This window comes from Lissotriton helveticus, chromosome 9 (genome assembly GCF_964261635.1).
Source record: "Lissotriton helveticus chromosome 9, aLisHel1.1, whole genome shotgun sequence".
NCBI classification, from domain to species: Eukaryota; Metazoa; Chordata; class Amphibia; order Caudata; family Salamandridae; genus Lissotriton; species Lissotriton helveticus.
Window position 1 is genome coordinate 139592191 of NC_136070.1, and position 20019 is coordinate 139612209.

Consider the following 20019-nt stretch of genomic DNA (forward strand, 5'->3'; position numbering starts at 1 on the left):
CCCTTAACTATAAAGTAGTGCCAGTCTGCTGTCGAGTGGCGTTTTGAATGCCAACCAATAATATTGTAGGGCATCAAAGGTGGGCCTGACTATTCTTGAGCCCCTTACAGACCTCCGCTAAAGGGTCACATCAGTTCAGTGAATACAGACACTACATATTTTGCAGACTTGCATCCCAACTTGGGTGATTCCATGGGACGGAAATTGGGAAAGAGGAACGTCTCGTTACCACAGGTTTTCTGCGCCCAGGATTTACATTAAGTTAGCAGAAAAAGGTCTGCCTTAACAGGAAGTGAAACATGATATAAAGGTTTTAAATTTCAACATGCCTGTCACTACGAACATATCCCTGCTCAAAGTAATAGTTCTGCAGCAAGGGTCCTGGTATCTAGTAGAGGAAGCAACTACATCTCATTAACAATTCCTTCACGACCCTTTAATCTGCTAACTCACCAAAAACTGACAGTTTCTCTAACAGACGAGTGCATTTATCCAGTTAAAACTTTGGACTAGAGGGAGCCAACAGAAACACTTACAATGCGATACAAGCTGAGAGCCCTTCGGAGGCTGGTCTGTAGCTCCAACGTAACAATTTCACACTGTTCAAGGCTCACTGGCAACTCTGAGGAGAAAATAAGAGATACATTATGAGAAACGTACAAAATGCCAACCAGGAAGTCTAGCTTGGGCTTCACCACAGATGTCACTTCCTGAAAAATCGGTCATAAATTTCGGAATACAAGCTGTTGTAATGACCTGGAAAGTACATCACAGTGGGGACGAGGAGCACATAGTTCAAAAATGGAAAACTACATTGAAAAAGCTTAATAAAGAATTAATAACATACAGCAAAAATGTTAAAGAGTAAACCTGCCTGTGCGTCCTATGGATCCCCTAGGCAAAAGGGCTTCATGGTACTACAGGTCCCTCAAGTGTGTGCCTCATGGTGCTCTAGCTTGTCAGTAGCTGTGCCCCTTGGAGGTCACCCACATGTGCACCTACATAATTGCGGATCATGTTCATATATACCCCCCTATGGGTCATGTCAGTAGTCATGCAGTTTCTCCTCAATGTGGCATTTACTCTGTCCCATTAGGAACTTGAGTGACCCCAGAAATGGCCGTGATACTTCCCCTATTCGCCTCGGTACTTGCCTGACTGTTTTTCCGCAGTTATGACATAATAGCTTCCGTATACTCATTTGAATTACATTTATTTGGTGCGAACGATCACATTCAGGTCGATGCATATTTAAAAATGGTGTGAACTTCTGTAACGGGCGAGATGAACAAGTTACTTACCTTCGGTAACGCTTTTCTGGTGGATACAGTATCTGCCTGTGGATTCCTCACCTTGTGAATATCCCCCTGCGTCAGCAACATTCGGAAATTCTTTTTGTAGCTTCGCGCCAACGTGGATGACGTCACAGAAGCACGGCATCGCCCGCGGCTCCGCTGACGTCACAGACTCCATAATAGGCCCACGTCGGCATGACGACATCAGTTCCGCCCTTTTTTCCGTGCCTTCAAGGCACACGGACGGATCAACAAAAGTAGATATACACACAATGTACGCAGTACCAAATAATCAAAATAAAACACACAGTGTGTAGTCAATGCAGGAAAGCAATCATAAGAACACATTTCCTTTGTCAATAAAATATTTACATTGCACTAAATCAGGTATAGAAGAGTGAACGATGGGGAGGCGGGTGGGTCAGTGAGGCATCCACAGGCAGATACTGTATCCACCAGAAAAAGCGTTACCGAAGGTAAGTAACTTGTTCTTCTGATGGATACATCTGCCAGTGGATTCCTCACCTTGTGAATAGAGTCCCACAGCAGTCCCTACTCCCGGAGGAGGGTGTCCACTCTCCTACACCAGAAAATCCTGGAGGACAGAACGAGCAAAGTGGCCGTCCCTCCTCACTTCGGAATCCAAGCAGTAATGCTTCGTGAAAGTGTGGAGGGAAGCCCAAGTCGCTGCTCTACAAATGTCCTCTACAGGTACACCCCTAGACAAAGCAGATGTAGCAGACCTTGCTCTAGTGGAATGAGCTCTTAAACCTTCAGGAGGTTCCTTACCCGCCAAAGAGTAGCGTATCTTGATACAAAAGACTATAATCTTGACAGCGTGCGCTTGTGCACCGCCTTGCCTCTTCTGGCTCCAACAAAACCCACAAAGAGCTGGTCATCCACTCTGAACTCTCTGGTTCTGTCCAAATAGAAGCTCACCGCCCTCTTAGGGTCCAAGCGGTGAAGTCTTTCCTCCTCCTTGGAAGGGTGAGGGGGAGGATAGAAGGTAGAGAGGGTAATGGACTGCCCTAGATGGAAGGGAGTTACCATCTTAGGCAGAAAAGCAGCCCTGGTCCTGAGTACCATTCGTTCGGCATGAATGGTCAAGAATGGGGGCTTTGAACTAAGAGCTTGAAGCTCACTTACCCTCCTTGCCGAGGTAATTGCAATCAGGAAGACCGTTTTAAAAGACAATAGTCTCAAGGGACACTTGTGCAAAGGTTCCAAAGGTGAACCCATCAAGAAAGTACGTACATGGTTCAAGTCCCATTGAGGCACAATAAAAGGAGTAGGAAAAAATGTATTTGTAAGGCCCTTTAGAAACCTTAAAACAATAGGAGATTTAAATAAGGACGGCTGATTCGGCAGACAGAGAAATGCCGACAAGGCCGAAAGATAACCTTTGGTTCAGCAAACCCTTGCGGAGCCAAAGAAAGAGCAAACTGAAGTATGTCAGACAATCGAGCCTTCAAAGGGTCAATAGACTTCTCCCCACACCAAGAAACACATTTAGACCATCTATAAGAGTAGATAGACTAGGTGGAATCACGCCTTGCCGATAAAATGACATCCACCACATTATGTGGGAGAGAAAAAGAATTCAGGTTGCCCCATTCAATCTCCAGGCATGAAGGTGTAAGGTCTGGAGGTGGGGGCCCCTCCATCTGAGAGAAGAGATCTGCCCTAAGAGGGAGACGGAGCGGCGGGCACGAGGAGAGGTGGAGAAGATCTGTGTACCACACCTTTCTTGGCCAATCCGGGACGATCAATATGACTTGGGCCCGGTCTTGGCGAATCTTCCTCAGAACCCGAGGAATCAAGGGTATGGGAGGAAACACGTAAAGGAGTTTTGAATCCCAATTCAACTGAAACGCGTCCCCCAAAGCTCCCTGCATCAGATACTGGAGACTGCAGAATGACAGACAGTGAGCATTCTCGTGAGTGGCAAACAGGTCCACCTGAGGTGTCCCCCACGTCCGAAAGACGTGACTAACCACCTCCGGTGAAGCCTCCGCTTGTGATCGGCTGAGAACTGCTGACTGAGACAGTCTACACGCACGTTCAGAACCCCAGCCTGATGATTTGCCATCAGCTAAATCCAATGGTCCTGAACCCAGGACCAGAGACGCAGAGCCTCTCTGCAAAGGCACTGCAACCCCCCTCCTCCCTGCTTGTTGATATACCACATCGCGGTAGTGTTGTCCGTCAGGACTTGAACTGACTGACCGCGAAGGGAAGGAAGGAAGGCCTTGAGCGCTAAACGTATCACCCGCAACTCTAAAAGGTTGATGTGAAGCAACCTTTCCTCTGGAGACAAAAGACCCTTGCTCTCCAGATCCCCCAGATGAGCACCCCACCCTAGAGTGGATGCATCCGTTATTACTGTGGCAACTGATGGAGGAAGATGGAAGGGCCTTCATTGAGACAGATTGCCCTCCACCAAGACCGATCCGCCGCAGCTTCTCTGGAGATCCTCACTGACTCCCCGAGATCTCCGTTGTGCTGATACCACTGCCTGCGGAGGCACCACTGGAGTGCCCTCGTGCCAGTGTGCATGGTTGACCAACAGAATGCAAGAAGCCATCAGACCGAGCAGACGGAGGACCTTCAGGACTGAAACGACCGCTCCATTGTAAAACAAAGGAATCATTTCCTGTATGTCGCGATTTCTTTGAGGAGGAGGGAATGCCCGACACACAGTTGTATCTAGTACAGCACCTATGAACAGGTTGCGCTGGGAGGGCACCAGGTGAGATTTGGGTACATTTATCGAAAAACCCAATCTGAACAACAACGGAGTTGTGACTTGCAGATGATGGAGCACCTTCTCTGGGGATTCTGCCTTGATTAGCCAATCGTCCAGATAAGGGAAAACTGGTATCCCTGATCTTCTGAGATGTGCCGCCACCACAGCCATCACCTTGGTGAAGACTCGAGGCGCAGTAGTAAGACCAAACGGAAGGACCGCAAACTGGTAATGCTGCGAACCCACCGTAAAACGGAGATACTTTCTGTGTGACTTCAGGATGGGGATGTGGAAATATGCATCCTGCAAGTCGATCAACACCATCCAGTCTTCTTCCGGCAGCGCTTGAAGAATCTGCACAAGGGTGAGCATCTTGAACTTCTCCTGCTTCAGAAAAAGGTTCAAGACCGTGAGGTCCAGGATTGGACGAAGTCTGCCATCCTTCTTGGGGATCAGGAAATACCGGGAGTAGCATTTCTGACCCCTTTCCTGCCCCAGAACCACCTCTATCGCACCTTTTCTCAGTAACGCCAGGACTTCTTCCTGCAGGAGTAGCAGGTGGTCCTCTGAGCAAAACCCTTGGCAAGGAGGGTAATTCGGAGGGAACTCCCGAAAGGGAAGAGCATACTCATTCTAACCGAGATTGGGAATCGGTCACATCGGACCTTTGGGTTCTCAATCTCAGAAAATAGGTAAGCCGACCCCCCACAGGACCCGCATGATCCGGAATGGCGGATCTAGGGCTGCTTTGCTGATGTTGGAGGGGGTGTGGAGAGGAAGAGGAGGAGGCAGGACGTTCGAGGACGAGCTCTTTGTTTGCCCCTGTATGACTTATACAGCGGATTTTGCTGTTGTTGCTGCTGTTGCGACAGCTTGTAGGGACGAAAGGAGGACCTCCCAAATCCTCTATACCTTTTGCCCACAGTTCCTCTGGATTGTAAACCCAAGGATCTTGCCGTAGCTCTGCTGTCCTTGAATCTCTCCAACGCAGCATCAGCCTTTTTCCAAAAAGGCCCGAGCCATCAAAAGGTAGATCCATTAAGGCAGCCTGGAAATCTGCAGAGAATTCGGAGGACTTCAACCAGGCCGCTCTTCTGGTGGCAATTGAAGATCCCATGACTCTCGCCATCGAGTCAGCTGTGTCCAACCCACTCTGGATGACTTGCCGAGCCGCAGCTTAAGTGTCAACAAGCACCTCATTAAAAAAAATTCTGTCATCCTCTGGAATTTTAGGAGCTAGCTGTTTCACAGAATCCATCAAAGCATGGATGCAACGCCCCAAGAGGCATGTAGCATTTGTTGACTTGAGAGCCATACTCGCAGATGAAGACTCTTTGCGGTTTGGTCCTGCTTTTTAGATTCCATGTCCCCAGGCACCTGAGGGAAAGCACCTGCAGATTTTTTGGAGCAGGCTGCCTGTACCACCAAGATCTCTGGCAAATGATGCGAAGATAAAAAGTCTGGGTCTCCAGGAGCCACCCTGTATCTTCTTGCAACAGCTTCATTGAAAGGAAGCATGGGCTCTACAACAGAAGATGGAGTGAAGGACTTCTGTCAAAATATTCGACTTGTACTCTGCAGTAGGTAGAGTTAAATTCAATAGATCCGCTGCCTGCTTGATGACTACATGATACGGAGCCACATCTTTAGAAGGGGCATCTGAGACAGAGGCTAACTCCCAATCCGGAGACAGTTCCAATCCACTAGCCTCTCTTAAGTCATTAAAGAAATCCTCAGTATCCTGTAACTCTCCCTCTTACATCTCGACTTCTCTGTATCTTTGTTCCTCTAGATATCGTTGAGCCTCACGTCTCGACCTCTCCTTCGGGAACGGCGTCAGCGGATCCAGAATCAACTCCGACGGAGCCGGCGTCGAGCTCGGAGCCGGAGGACCAGGCCGCTGTTCTCAAGGTCGGACCGGAACCGGCGCCGAAGGCATTGGCATCAAAGGCTTTGGTGGGGCTGAGAAAAGCCAAGGCGGTGTCGGAGCAGGCATGAATGGCATGAACGGCGCTGGAGCATAAGTCTGGGGGACTCCCAGGTTAAATGCCATCGGACCCATAAGACCAGCCGGTGCTCCAGAGGGGTACAAGGCTCTTAAATAGACACCATACATAGCATTTAAAAACTGTGTAGGTCTTGTCCTGGGCCCGGAAAAGGAGGGTATGAACCCACAGGCTGCTCTCGAGGAGGCACCGGATTAGTCTCATCTTCAGGTTGGTGAGCTGGAGTCGTCGAACCCTCAGGCAGGGGAGCCTCTTCCTCCTCTTGAGCTGGAGATCGAGACGGCGCCGGAGAGGGATTCGACACCGGAGCCTGTGAATGCTCCGGCGACTCCATGGGCGAGGCCTCACCCTCCGGATCCAGAGCCTTAGGAGAAGGAGATACATCATCCTTCCGACGCCTCCTGCTTGGCGACTTCGGTCTCGAATCAGAATCTTTCTCCAAATGATCGAGACCCATGCTTCTTCTTGTGCTTCTTTTTTGTCGACCTGGAAACATGCCCCGATGACGACATCGAGGGCGACCTCGAACAAGACCTCGACCGCGAGCTCTTCCTGTCCTTTTTACCTTTCATCTTGGCAGCCAGGAGCTTCGCCTCTCTCTCCCGAAGGGCCTAGGGATTCATCTTCTTACAGGATGGATACCCTTGGACATCATGGTCTGAGCTCAGGCACCATACGCAATCCTCATGTGGGTCCGTGATCGACATCATTTTCCCACATTCACCACACGGCTTGAATCCGGTCTTCTTCAATGACAGACAGGAGAAAGCGATACAAGAAACACGAAAACCAACAAACAGTAACAAAGTTACTATCAAAGCTACAGAGGATCCCTCGAAAACCGTTGGCGTCGACAACGTGGAAAAAAGGGAACTGATGTCATCACGCCGACGTGGGCCTAATATGGAGTCTGTGACGTCAGCAGAGCCGCGCGTGATGCCGTGCTTCTGTGACTTCATCCACATCGGTACGAAGCTACAAAAAGAATTTATGAATGTTGCTGACGCAGGGGGATATTCACAAAGTGAGGAATCAAGGTGAGGAATCCACTGGCAGATGTATCCATCAGAAGTTTTCATATAGAACTGGTTTCAGGTGCAGAAGTTTTACCTGCGAAATACTATGAGCCATACGTTTTTGCCTGAATGGACTATGCGGAGGCGAGAAGGTCTTTCATGCAGCAATATCCCTGGAGGTGGCATGCAGCTTCAGTGTGCCATTCACATAGCTGCCAAGGTTTCAGATTGGTTAGGTGTGACATTTTCTGAATTTCAATGTAATTATGAGTGACATTCAATGACTATGAGTGACACTTTCGTTCGAGAAAAATCAAGCAATGAAGACGAGAAAAACAAATACCAGAAATTACACCCAGCTGTCAAGTTTTCAGATTGATAAATGTGACATTTCTAAGGAATAATTGCAGTTATGAGTGACATTGTAGTTCCAAATTTGTGACACCTTGAGTAACAGTTTCTCACAAATGTAAATAAATGTTAGCACCAAATTTTGCTCAGACTAAAATGTACTTGTGAATCTGAAGGGAAACCCTGCTCTTGAATTCAGCATGTATAGTACTCGGGGCGTCTAATATGCAATAATGGCATCCACACAAATGCAAGTAAATAAACACAAGGGTTTGTGTGTGACTAAGATTAGGCAAAGCAGATTCTATACTCTGCGAGCTTCATTTCACAGGTAAATCACAGGTCTCTGCACTCACATCTGTTACCTAAGGTTAGGAATAGTTGAAGGGCATGTTACGACAACGTGGCTGTATCATTCCTACAGATGGAATTTTCCCCTACAGGGAAACAGCCACGCATAAAGTTCAGACATATTAAATGGAGAAATGGCTGCTAAGTCTATGTACATTAATGTGACATTAATTTAGGAATTAACTTCAGAAACTGTACAGTTGCCCCTTTATGCAGGTATTTAATATTTACTAGGTTTAGTTAAGCAAAGGAGTGCTTACACTCAAACTAAATGTGTGCATCATTAGTTACACTGTAGACAAGTGAATGTTTTGGGATCCCATCCCCGTCACTATAAATGCATCACTAAGTCGAGATAAAGGGTTAAAATCAAGAAATACTTATTAATTGTGGCTAACTAACCTCACACTGCTGTGCTAGAGTTGGAAATTCCAAAGCCATATTTACCTAACAACATTCATATCATAACGTGTATTTGTAAAGGACACGTTCACCCGGAGGTATCTTAGCGCTGAATAACAGATGTTCATTGTTACCAAACTCAATGGTACTCATTTTATCGACCTCAGATGGATAAAAGGCTGAGTGGGCCCGCCGGGATTTGAACCTTTGACCATGAGGTCGAACACAGGCCCCTGCAGTGGATGCATTAGTCCACTGAGCCACCAGACCCGGCGTGTAATATCTAAAAAGGAGTAAGATGCAATGTTGCCATTACTGTATTTTTCAGTCAAGGTCCTATGGAGACTGCGCTATGCATACATTGAAAGAAGTGGTTCTGCACTACAAGGATAGGGCAGGGGCACGCTCCTAGAATGTAGAGCTATGAATTATTTGGAAGAAACGGATCGAAGTATGTTAAAAAAAAGCAGGAGTATGAAGTGAGCCTTTCCAGCAGAGAAAGTGGCCGGTTGTCAGTAAATGCACTTGTGTCGGATGCAGCCTTCAAGACCACCAGCAGGGCCCAGTCGGGTTTAAATGCTCATCTGGAAACAGGCGTTTAGAGATTGGTTCAGAAGGACTGCAAGACTTGAACATTCTCCTATTGCCAGAACGCCCTAAGGCTCTCGACAGGTGGTGGGTTTAAGTTACTAACTGGAGGAAGTGAAATAAGGACCTTAACACTACAGGTCTGCTGTTGGGCCAGTACTGATCTCTTGACAGGATGAATACTAAACATTGTTTTAAAGGAAGGAAAGCCACTAAATCGTCTGGACTCCCCTAAATGCTCCGCCTTATTCCTCTTTATTCACGAAAACAACGAACAATACTAAGAAAAAGATCAGTGAAAGGAAGTCACTAATGCAGAGGAATAAAGGACAGGAAACAAATGGATGCCTTTGTAGTGGGCGACTTGGTCCTCCATCTGAGCTTCATCTCTTGAGCATTTTTTTAATTGTAAAACCAAGAATGGATCTTCTGCTTCTAGTTGATTTTTTGAGTCTTCTACACAGCTCTAGCAGCTATTGTTGTGCATCTATACCAAGCACTCCACTGACTGTAGAGAAAAAGTTACTATACTCTTAAGGCATATGCAGATCCCAGAAAATAATGACAAACTAAATCAGTGTCAAACTCACACGACGAACATCTGAATCCTCTGCGTGTAAGGGTAAGGACCAATAGGCTAGTGTAACATGACTGTTTAAAAATCATAAAAGACAATATAACGGTGACAAGGGTCTAGACCTGACGAAAATGTAATTGTGTTTAGTGAAAGACCTTTTAACTTAGTGGATGTAGCATTTTAAAAGGAAGACACTACATGTAATCCAAAAGATATGAAATGTAATGGAAAATGAAAGATGCTTGGGTTATGCAAAGATTGGACGCTCCAAGCGGACACTCAATGAAACAACTCATTACATCAGATCAGAGTGGGATATTTAGAAGAAGATAATCCAGCAGACGAGCTACTAGCACATACAAAGTGAATTGGGCCACCCAAGCTCCATGGCTGGGTCTCCTTTCACTGTCTTCACAGCCAAGCCTACTATTCCTAAAAGAGGCAACATCAATTATCAAGGGACACTTATTGAAAAGAATCAAACAGTCTCCTTGATGGGGCCAGGAGAGCAGAGAGTCGTGGAAGGAAGCTACTTACGTAGGAGATTTGAATTCACTTAGACTCCAACTTCATCACACAGACTAAAAGTATATGAACTGGGGTAGCAAGCAGTGGCTGCCACTCATTAACATCCTCCTCTTAGGATCCTCTCCAGTTTCAGAAGGTATCCTGGCTAGCACCCAAGGAGTTCTAGACAGAGTGAACTGAATGCTAACAAGCAGCCTATGATATAAGAAAACCGAGCTTTTACATGGCTGTCCCTGTAAGGTTAAATCTAATAACAGTGTGGATACCTTCCATGATCGTTACACAATGCATACTAGAAACAGCCACCAAATCGGATAAAGGAAAGGTGCGGTTCTAGTTGTCTGCCTTAAGCAAAATACTAGCTAAACCAGGCATAGCAATACATTGGATGAATTAAAAGTGCTAAGATACGTTAGAACGAACAAGAACAGTTTACCAAAGACCCTGCAGAGTGGGCAATGATGGACCCGATGATACTTGACCCACTAGCTGTACAAGCATCTTATGGGCTAGAAGTTGGGGTATGTTTTGGAGAGTTAAGCTGTATGCAATAAGTAAGACAGTGTGATAAACCTACAATTTCCAATGGTTGAGTTGCCATGAATGTAGACCTTAGTATAGGCAAATAGTGGCAAGCACCTCCATAGACAATACTAATTGTAGAGGTATTCAGAGGATTGCGAAGAGGCGTGCATCAAAAAAAGAGACTGACATTAAAAGAATGAGGAGGGTAGTACTGGGTCAGATTTGCGTTTCTTCTCTTCCTGGCTAAGCTGAAACTAGGAAGTGTACTAACACATGGACATGAATCTGAGGTGTACAGAAGTGCTTGGAGATTTAATAACATGGCTCGTGAATTTAAAGCATGCATGCATTTATAACCATAAGATGCACTACAACCGCAGTTTGATTATGGACAAAAAAGATATACAAGATTCCATCTCGTTTGCTTTCTTCCTCTGGAATCTAATAAAGTTTTAAAAAACTAGTAGCTGTTTGCTGTGTTCTACATAAATAAAGACTATTTGATAGTATTCCACCTGAACGGTGGAGTTTTTATAACACAAATCTAGTCAAAAAGGAGCAGAGTGCCGTACAGTTACAAGGGTATAGATACACTTCACGAGTGATTGGAAGGGTAGCTGGATTCGAATAGTCAAAGTGAACTGTCACTACACATTATGATGTAGAGTTCTTTACAGCTGATTGTTCAGCCATTTATTCACTTGGAGCAGAGTCAGAGAGGTTCTGGTGAAGACAGGGATGTTCGGGATCCTGGGTGTGTAGACGGGGAAGGCAGATTACCTTCTTTATAATTTTTTGCACTTCATCTTCAGTCTGAGAGTGCCTTGGCTGTCTGTGTGCGAGTTAGGCGGGGGTGCTGCTGTGGCGGCTTTGTAGGTAATGCATCTGATAACCATAAGGTGGCCATATTTCTCCAGATGCAGCAATCCCCAACCACCAACAATACAATTAGCGGTTTCTCACACAACAAGGGTAGATTGAAATAAACTCTAGGTGGACCAGCAGCTTAGCTCCTGAACACCTTCTTTAAAAAGAAACAAAACATAGTGGAGTCCTCCTATTGATCAATCTGGTGTGTAAAGCAAAGGAATGGTCAGGGTTATTATTTTATTAAGGCAACTGCCTCATGGCATCACCATTAGTGGCCTCAAGGGGGTGCACCTCTACAACAAATCATCTTAAAAATGACCCAGTTGCAGGGAATTGTTGAGTGCCAGAGTCTTAACTACAGTTACGACCTGAATTTCTTTTTCATCTTAAAGGATTTTTCAAGGAGTACGGGTGCTACTAAAAGCAGTTTGGTATGGGCCTCCTATCTCAACACTCCTGGTTCAGTAAATTTGGCTGAAAGTATTTTATGCCAGTTGAATCAAAGACACAGAATATGCGGGCGGTTAGGAGTTTGAAACAGCCTAATGAACCACTGTGATCAGTTGGCGCTACCTCACAGAAGCAAACAATTGAGGCTTATCTCTCTGAAGACACAGATGGTCAGTTTGGCTCTCTAACAGACAGAGTACATAATCAGCAGTGAAAAAAGTTGAATATTGACAGAAGCACAACGGAAGAGTAGTCTAGTCTTCTCTAGATTGTGAACATATCAACTATGCAAGAAGTGAATGAAGACATTGTTTTTTCACTAGACTGGGCAATATGTCGTCGGATAACAAGGGCAGGGCTAAATGCAGGGGTGTAACACAGGGCCCCGCATCCCCCGAGCTGCAGGGGGCCCCCTCAGCACAGCACTCAGGCCTGAGAGCTGGAGCAGGGGCCCCTCTGTGCACCTTGCAGGGGGGCCCCTTCAACTTTCATTACGCCACTGGCTAAATGTGGAATCCCAGGAGCACCAAGCACAATATTATAAGGTTTGAGAACTACATAAAAATGATTGGAGTTGAGTCAAGGTAAAGCACAAGTTACTACTTGTGTAACAATATATCTGTAAGAGACATTAGTTAGTGATAGATTCCTTACCTTAGAATATCCCCAGGCGTCAGACTGGATCTGGACATTTTTTGCTTAGCAGTACCCATGCACGTTGGTAGGTGTGGTCAGCGGCTCTGTGTCCGTCGTCGGCGTCGCGGGCGCCCTGATGACGCTGTCGGAGTACTTAGACGCCGCCTCCGTGTGCTGACGTCAGTTCTTATACACAGCTTTTCCGCGCCAGAAACGCAGAGCCATGATAAAAACCAACACTGGTGCCATGAAACTAGGGCCCTGAAAGGGGATGACCTTAACCCTAGATATCGGTTCGCAGAACGGGGAGGATGGGTGGGTCGGTAAGGAATCTATCACTAACTAATGTCTCTTACAGATACATCGTTACACAGGTTGTAACTTGTGCATCTGAAAGAGACACGTTAGTGATAGATTCCTTACCTTAGAATAGATACCCCAGCAATACCAACCCCGGTGGTGGGTCTGCGAACCAATAATCACATCAGAAAGTCCTGGAGGACGGAACGGCCAAAGAAGCCATCCCTCCGGACTTGGCTGTCCAGGGCAGTAGTGTCTTGGGAACGTGTGCGGCAAGGCCCACGTAGCTGCCTGACAAATGTCCTGCAAGGAGACTCCCCGGCCCAGGGCAGTAGTAGTCGCCGTGGCTCGAGTGGAATGGGCCCTCAGCCCAAAAGGAGGTTCCTTTTTAGCCAAAGAGTAGCATGCCTGGATGCACAACACGATCCACCGAGAGATGGTCCGTTTGTGCACCGCCCGTCCCTTCTTAGCGCCCACGTAACCAACAAAGAGTTGGTCATCCACTCGGAACTGGCGTGTGCGATCCAGATAGTATGAGCGCGCACGTTTTGGGTCCAGACGGTGGAGCCTCTCTTCCTCTTTCGAGGGATGCGGAGGCGGAAAGAAGGTGGGCAAGGTGATGGACTGCCCGATGTGGAAGGCTGTGACTACCTTGGGCAGGAAAGAGGGTCTTGTCCGCAACTCAACCTTGTCCGGATGGACAGAGAGGAAAGGAGGTTTGGAAGAAAGAGCCTGGAGCTCACTCACTGTCCTGGCAGAGGTGATGGCAACCAGGAAAGCAGTCTTCAGAGTAAGAAGGCGGAGAGGAGAGTTACGAAGTGGCTCAAAGGGAGCGCACATCAGATAAGTAAGTACAAGGTTCAAGTCCCACTGAGGCATCACGAATGGAACAGGAGGGAACATGTGTGTGATGCCCTTCAAAAATCTATTTACAATTGGGGACTTGAACAAAGATGACTGATCAGGTAGCCTTAAGAAGGCGGAAAGGGCAGAAAGGTAGCCCTTGATAGTGCCCAGAGCAGAGCCCTGCTGGGCAAGAGAAAGAAGAAAGAGGAGAACCTCAGAAAGGGGGCAGAGAGTGGATCCACAGCCTTTGCTGTGCACCATGCCACAAATCTGTTCCACCTGCAGGCATATACCGACTTTGTGGAGGGACGCCTGGCTGCCAGAATGATATTACAGACTTCAGGAGGCAAGTCAAATGGCCTCAACTGTCGCCGCTCAATCTCCAAGCATGGAGGTGGAGACTGGACAGGTTTGGGTGGAGGACCGTCCCCTGCTGCTGCGACAGAAGGTCCTTCCGAAGAGGCAGACGAATCGGGGGATCGACAGACATGCTGAGTAGCTCTGGATACCAATATCTTCGTGCCCAGGCCGGAGCCACAAGGATAACCTGGGCCCGGTCATGCCTGATCTTCTTCAGCACTCTGGGCAGAAGTGGTATAGGCGGAAAGGCGTACAATAGACCGCAACTCCACTCGCGAGGAAAAGAGTCTCCGAGCGAGGGCCGCCTTGGAAATTCCAACGCGCAGAACTGATGACATTGCGCGTTCTCTTCTGTGGCAAATAGATCTAGCCAAGGCTCTACACACTGCTGAAAGAGACCTTGCGCCACGTCCGAGTCCAGACGCCATTCGTGATCCATCATGCACCGACGGCTGAGTTCGTCCGACCTGGCGTTCAGAGAACCTGCCAGGTGTTGAACCACCAGGGTCACGCCCTGATGTTCCAGCCACTGCCAGAGGCGCAGAGCCTCCTGGCATAGGGTCCACGACCCCACCCCGCCCTGTTTGTTGCAGTACCACATGGCGGTGGTGTTGTCGGTGAACACCTGCACTACACTCCCCCGGACAGAGGGGAGGAATGCCTTCAGTGCAAGTCGGATCGCCCACAGCTCCAGAAGGTTGATGTGGAGCTGGGACTCCGCCGGAGACCAGAGGCCTCTGATCTCTGCCTCTCCCATGTGGCCCCCCCAACCCTGGAGGGACGCATCCATCACAACTACGTGCTCCGGTTGGGGTAGGGAGAGGGATCTGCCGCTGACCCAATTGCGGTCCGTGAGCCACCACTGCAACAGTCTTGCAGTGCCCTCCGAGATCAAGAAATGGTCGGACAAGTTACCCTGATGCTGGGCCCACTGAAACCTCAGGTCCCACTGCAGAGCCCGCTTCCGCCACGGGGCGTGATGCACCAGAAGGATGCAGGAGGCCATCAGCCCCAGAAACCGCAGCGTCAAGCTGACCGAGACTTGGGATACAGGCTGAAAGATCGGAATCAGAGCCTGAATATCCCGAACCCGCTGTTCGGGAGGATAAACCCGAAACTGCGCTGAATCTAGAACCGCTCCGATGAAGAGGAGCTTCTGAGAGGGACACAGGTGTGACTTCGGCACATTGATGGAGGACCACAGCAGTTGCAGGAGGTCGGCCGTAGTCTGGAGGTGGCTGACGACTGTCTGGGGCGAGCCCGCTTCAACAACCAGTCGTCGAGGTAGGGGGAAGACTGAAACCCCTAACCTGCGCAGATAAGCTGCGACCACCACCATCACTTTCGTGAACACCCGTGGGACGCTGGTAAGGCCGAAGGGGAGCACGTCAGCGTGCTACAAAAGAGTTTTCCGAACGTTGCCGACGCAGGGGGATATTCACAAGGTGAGGAATCCACTGGCAGATGTATCTATCACAATCACATCACAGACTTCAGGAGGCAAGTCAAATGGCCTTAACTGCTGTCGCTCAATCTCCACGCATGTAGGTGGAGACTGGACAGGTTCGGGTGGAGGACCGTCCCCTGCTGCTGCGACAGAAGGTCTTCCTGAAGAGGCAGACGAATCGGGGGAATCGACTGACATGCTGAGTAGCTCGGGATACCAGTATCTTCGTGCCCAGTTCGGAGCCACAAGGATGACTTGGGCCCGGTCTCACCTGATCTTCTTCAGCACTCTGGGCAGAAGTGGTATAGGCGGAAAGGCGTACAACAGACGAAAAGCGTCACAGAGCGAGTGCCGCCTTAGAAATTCCAACGCGCAGAACTGATTACATTGCGTGTTCTCTTCGGTGGCAAATAGATCTAACGAAGGCTCTCCACACTGCTGAAAGAGACCTTGCGCCACGCCCGAGTTCAGACACCATTCGTGAACCATCGTGCACCAGCGGCTGAGTTTGTCCGCTCTGGCGTGCAGAGAACCTGCCAGGTGTTGAACCACCAGGGTGACGCCCTGGTATTCCAGCCATTGCCAGAGGCGCACAGCCACCTGACAAAGGGTCCACGACCCCACCCAGCCTTGTTTGTTTCAGTACCACATGGCGGTGGTGTTGTCCGTGAACACCTGCACTACACTTCCCCGGATGGAGGGAAGGAATGCCTTCAGTGTAAGTCAGATCACCCGCAGCTCCAGAAGGTTGATATGGAGCCGGGACTCCGCCAGAGACCAGAGGCCTCTTATCTCCCCCTCTTCCATGTGGCCCCCCCATCCCAGGAGGGACGCATCTGTCACCACTACGTGCTCCGGTTGGGGTAGGGAGAGAGATCTGGCGCTGACCCAATCGCGGTTTGTGAGACACCACTGCAACTGACTCGCAGTGCCCTCCGAGATCAGGGCATGGTCGGACAGGTTGCCCTGATGCTGTGCCCACTGAAGCTTCAGGTCCCACTGCAGAGCCCGCATCCTCCACCTGGCGTGATGCACCAGAAGGATGCAGAAGGCCATCAGCCCCAGGTGTCGCAGCGTCAACCTGACCGAAACTCGGATAATGGCTGAAAGATCGGAATCAGAGCCTGAATATCCCGAACCCGCTGTTCGGGGAGATAAACCCGAAACTGCTCCGAGTCAGAACCGCTCCGATAAAAAGGAGCTTCTGAGTGGGGTACAGGTGTGACTTTGGCACGTTGATGGAGAACCCCAGCGAGTGCAGGAGGTTGGCCGTAGTCTGGAGGTGGGCGACGACTGTTTGGGGCGAGCCCGCCTTCAACAACAAATTGTTGAGATAGGGGAAGACTATAAACCCTGATCTGCGCAGATGAGCTTCGACCACCGCCACCACTTTGGTAAACACCCGAGGGGCGCTGGTAAGGCCGAAGGGGAGCACGGTAAACTGAAAGTGCTCGTGGCCTACCGTGAACCGCAGGTAACGCCGGTGGGCCGGCAGGACGGGGATGTGAAAATAAGCGTCCTGCAAGTCCAAGGCTACCATCCAGTCTACAGGGTCTAGGGCAGCAAGACCTGAGCCAATGTGAGCATCTTGAACTTCTCCTTCCGGAGGAAGCCGTTGACGTTCCGTAGGTCCAAGATAGGGCGTAGGCCCCATTTGCCCTTCTTGGGTACCAGAAAGTAGTGGGGGTAACAACCACACCCTACTTCTGGCCCAGGAACGCGCTTGATGGCCCCCCTGGCCAGGAGGGCCATAACTTCCTCCTGTAGAAGTCTCAAGTGATCCCCCGACACGCGGTGGCACTGCGGTGGCATGGCTGGAGGGGACGCCTCGAAGGGTAGGGAGTAGCCCCTTCGGACGATTTGCAGCACCAACCTGTCCGAAGGACAGGTCGCCAGTGGTGGTGGTGATGGCGAACCCTGCCCCCCACTGGCGTCACCTGGGCCTGAAAGCACGGACTAGGAGGGTTTTGAGGCGGATACTGCAGGGGTAGGTGTGGACTGGCCTCGCCGTTGTCCACGACCGCCGCCACGGCGGTTTCCACGTCCGCCACCGCGCTGAACGGTAGTCTGCGGCCCGTGGGCTGGCAGAACGTGTGGGGGCGCCCCTTTCTTAGCCACGAAAGGAGCGAAAGGCAGCCGTTGGCTGTCGCGGGGCCGAGAGACCGAAGGACTTGGCCGTAGCCCTGGAGTCCTTAAAGCGCTCAAGCGCCTGGTCTGCCTTGTCGCCAAAGAGGCGACGGCCATCGAACGGCATGTCCATAAGTGTGTTTTGGACATCAGCTGAGGAGTTGGCAGATCTCAACCAGGCATGGCGACGAATCGCCACCGTCGTTTCCATCGCTCTGCCCAGTGAGTCAGTAGTGTACAGCCCACACCGGATGGAATAACACGCCGCATCTCGGCCCTCCACAAAGGACTTGGCTGAGTTTAGCCCGGACCTCCACCTGGCATTCTGGCAGCACATCCACAACCGTATCCCACAGAGAGTGGGTGTAGCGGCCCTCACCTTGTTCTCTGGGGCGACCTGCTGTGCTCTGTTTTCCCGCTGTTTGGGACATCGCTGTTGCTGCCTGCAGCCCTCCCGCCGCCGCACACCACCACAGCGGCCGCAGGACTACAATTCCCTGGGGGCATTGCGGCAGGAGCCGCCATTGTCATTTCCCGCCACCGGAGGCGCTTGAAATTGCGCGCACTCCCCGTGTCGCGGGAGCGCCCGGGGCGAAGCCCGGGCAAAGGGCGGGCCCTCATCGGCCGGAAGAGGCTGGGCTGGGCCTGAGGACTTTGATTTTTATCGGAGTAAGTAGTGCCCAATCTCATACCATAGCCCGCTATTGTTATCCTTGCATTATGGCCACAGCTGCTACTAGCCCCGCTTTTGCTGGATCGGAAAAAAATGGGGGTATGCTAAACCGGACCCTGGATGGCTATTTTCTTAAATCTGCTCCCGAGGGCAATAAAGAACTGTTGCTAGCAGAGCAGCGGGCAGACCGTCGTCGTTCAATTGAACGTATTAAAAATAGGACCCTCTCTGAACCTATAATGTCTGTCACCTTGGAAGACGACTTGAACATCACATTGACAGGCAACATATCACCAACTGCTAGTGTGCCCCTACTACTTAAAGAATGCTTAGCTCCTGCTGTGTCACCTACGCAAACTCAACCAGAACTACCAATTGTGACAAATGACCTCCCTGGTACACCTAAAACTCCGAAAAACTATGATCTCGCCTACAATTAGACCAGGCAAGGCAGTGAGAGGTAAAATCTTGGGGCCATTGCCACAAAAAATATATGGGCCTCCGCCTCCTAAAAGGAGACGAAAAATAACCAACACAAGTAAGCCCAAATTAAGTCACACGGAATTTGGGACGAAAATGAACCCTGCTACTACCATGACTAAGGGAGAACTTGCCATCAAGCAACCGATAGCATCTGTTTCTACCATCCCAACACTCCCGATACCATTCCCCCAAGCTGTCATAGAGCCAGATATCACGGATATTCCAATGGAAGAAGGTCTGCAATCAGCCTCCCCGAAGACTCTTTTGGACAACATAGAACTAATTGTGCGAAGCTATATGCTCGCCTTCGCTGAAAGACTCAAGGGAATAGAATTAAGGTTGGGAAAAATAGAGGGGGATTTGACAACAATTGGGAATTCTGTCAGGTCACCAGAGCTCATGAAAGTGTCACACCCCCAAAAAATTGCTACGTCACTGTATACCCTCCCAAAAGATGTGGTGGTCGTAACATCTTCTACTACTGGCATCAATCAGATAGCAGCAATTCCAGCTGCTTCTAACCTTTTGCTCGCAGGTGCGTCATCATCTGTTAGCAAACTTCCTGATAAATCCAAGCCTAAACAGCCAATAACAACTATGGGTAAATCTAACGTAACATCGATCAGTAACAATGATACTCCAGCCAATACCAAGGTAAGGGAACCAAGTATCACTACAAATAGACCCCCAAGACTAGAAGAGAATGAGATCAACTATGCAAGAGGGGGACAGGCTAGGAGACCACCTATGGAACTCCCGCCGGAAGCACTACCGTACGTGGTTGTACTTACCGGGGTTCCAGAACTCCCAAGTGGCAAACGGGAAGGCTATTCCCAACTAAAAAACAAGATCATGCACTGGCTATCATTGTATAGACCTAAACCTAACCAGGTGAATGGTGAAATAGTCCATGTTCGTCGCTTGTCTTGGCTGGGTGGGAGAACAAAGGATATAGGGGGTGACATTGTTGTTATAAGCTTCAGGGACAGAAAAGCTGTTCAGTACATTCTGAATTGGCCTTTTGGTAACGAAAATAATTGCATTATACCACGTCCCTTGACGTATTTTTACCCAAGAGCCACAGTGTTTCCCCCCCAACATTTAAATAATAACACCCACCTTACCAACCACTTTTCCTACATGGAGACTGCCAGGAATCCCGCATACATGCTCCAGTCAGCTCCAACTCCCGCGACACATGGGTGGAATACCATACCGACAAGCCGCAATATAGGAGAAAATGGTAACATGACCCACTTGATGCCATTTACTCCTTTAGAGTTAACAAATAGGTTTGAGGCATTCAGTGGTATGGAGGAATGTGATTGATGTTTAAAGAGCGCAGAGGATGTCGGGAGGATTGAAAATGTTCTACACACCACGAGGTCGTATAAAAAAATGGGTACTGGTTGTTCAAAGACAGTGCTATGTACTGTTGAAAC

The 20019-nt window shown here is 49.3% G+C and overlaps 1 protein-coding gene across 1 annotated transcript in view; it reads right to left on the reverse strand.

Moving 5' to 3' along the window:
- Positions 1-20019, reverse strand: part of MAPKBP1 (mitogen-activated protein kinase binding protein 1) — a 986444-nt gene that overhangs the window by 4325 nt on the left and 962100 nt on the right. The window contains exon 31 of the mRNA XM_078662278.1: positions 537-622. Coding sequence (XP_078518404.1) covers positions 537-622 — 86 coding nt within the window. The remainder of the gene's footprint in view (positions 1-536; positions 623-20019) is intronic.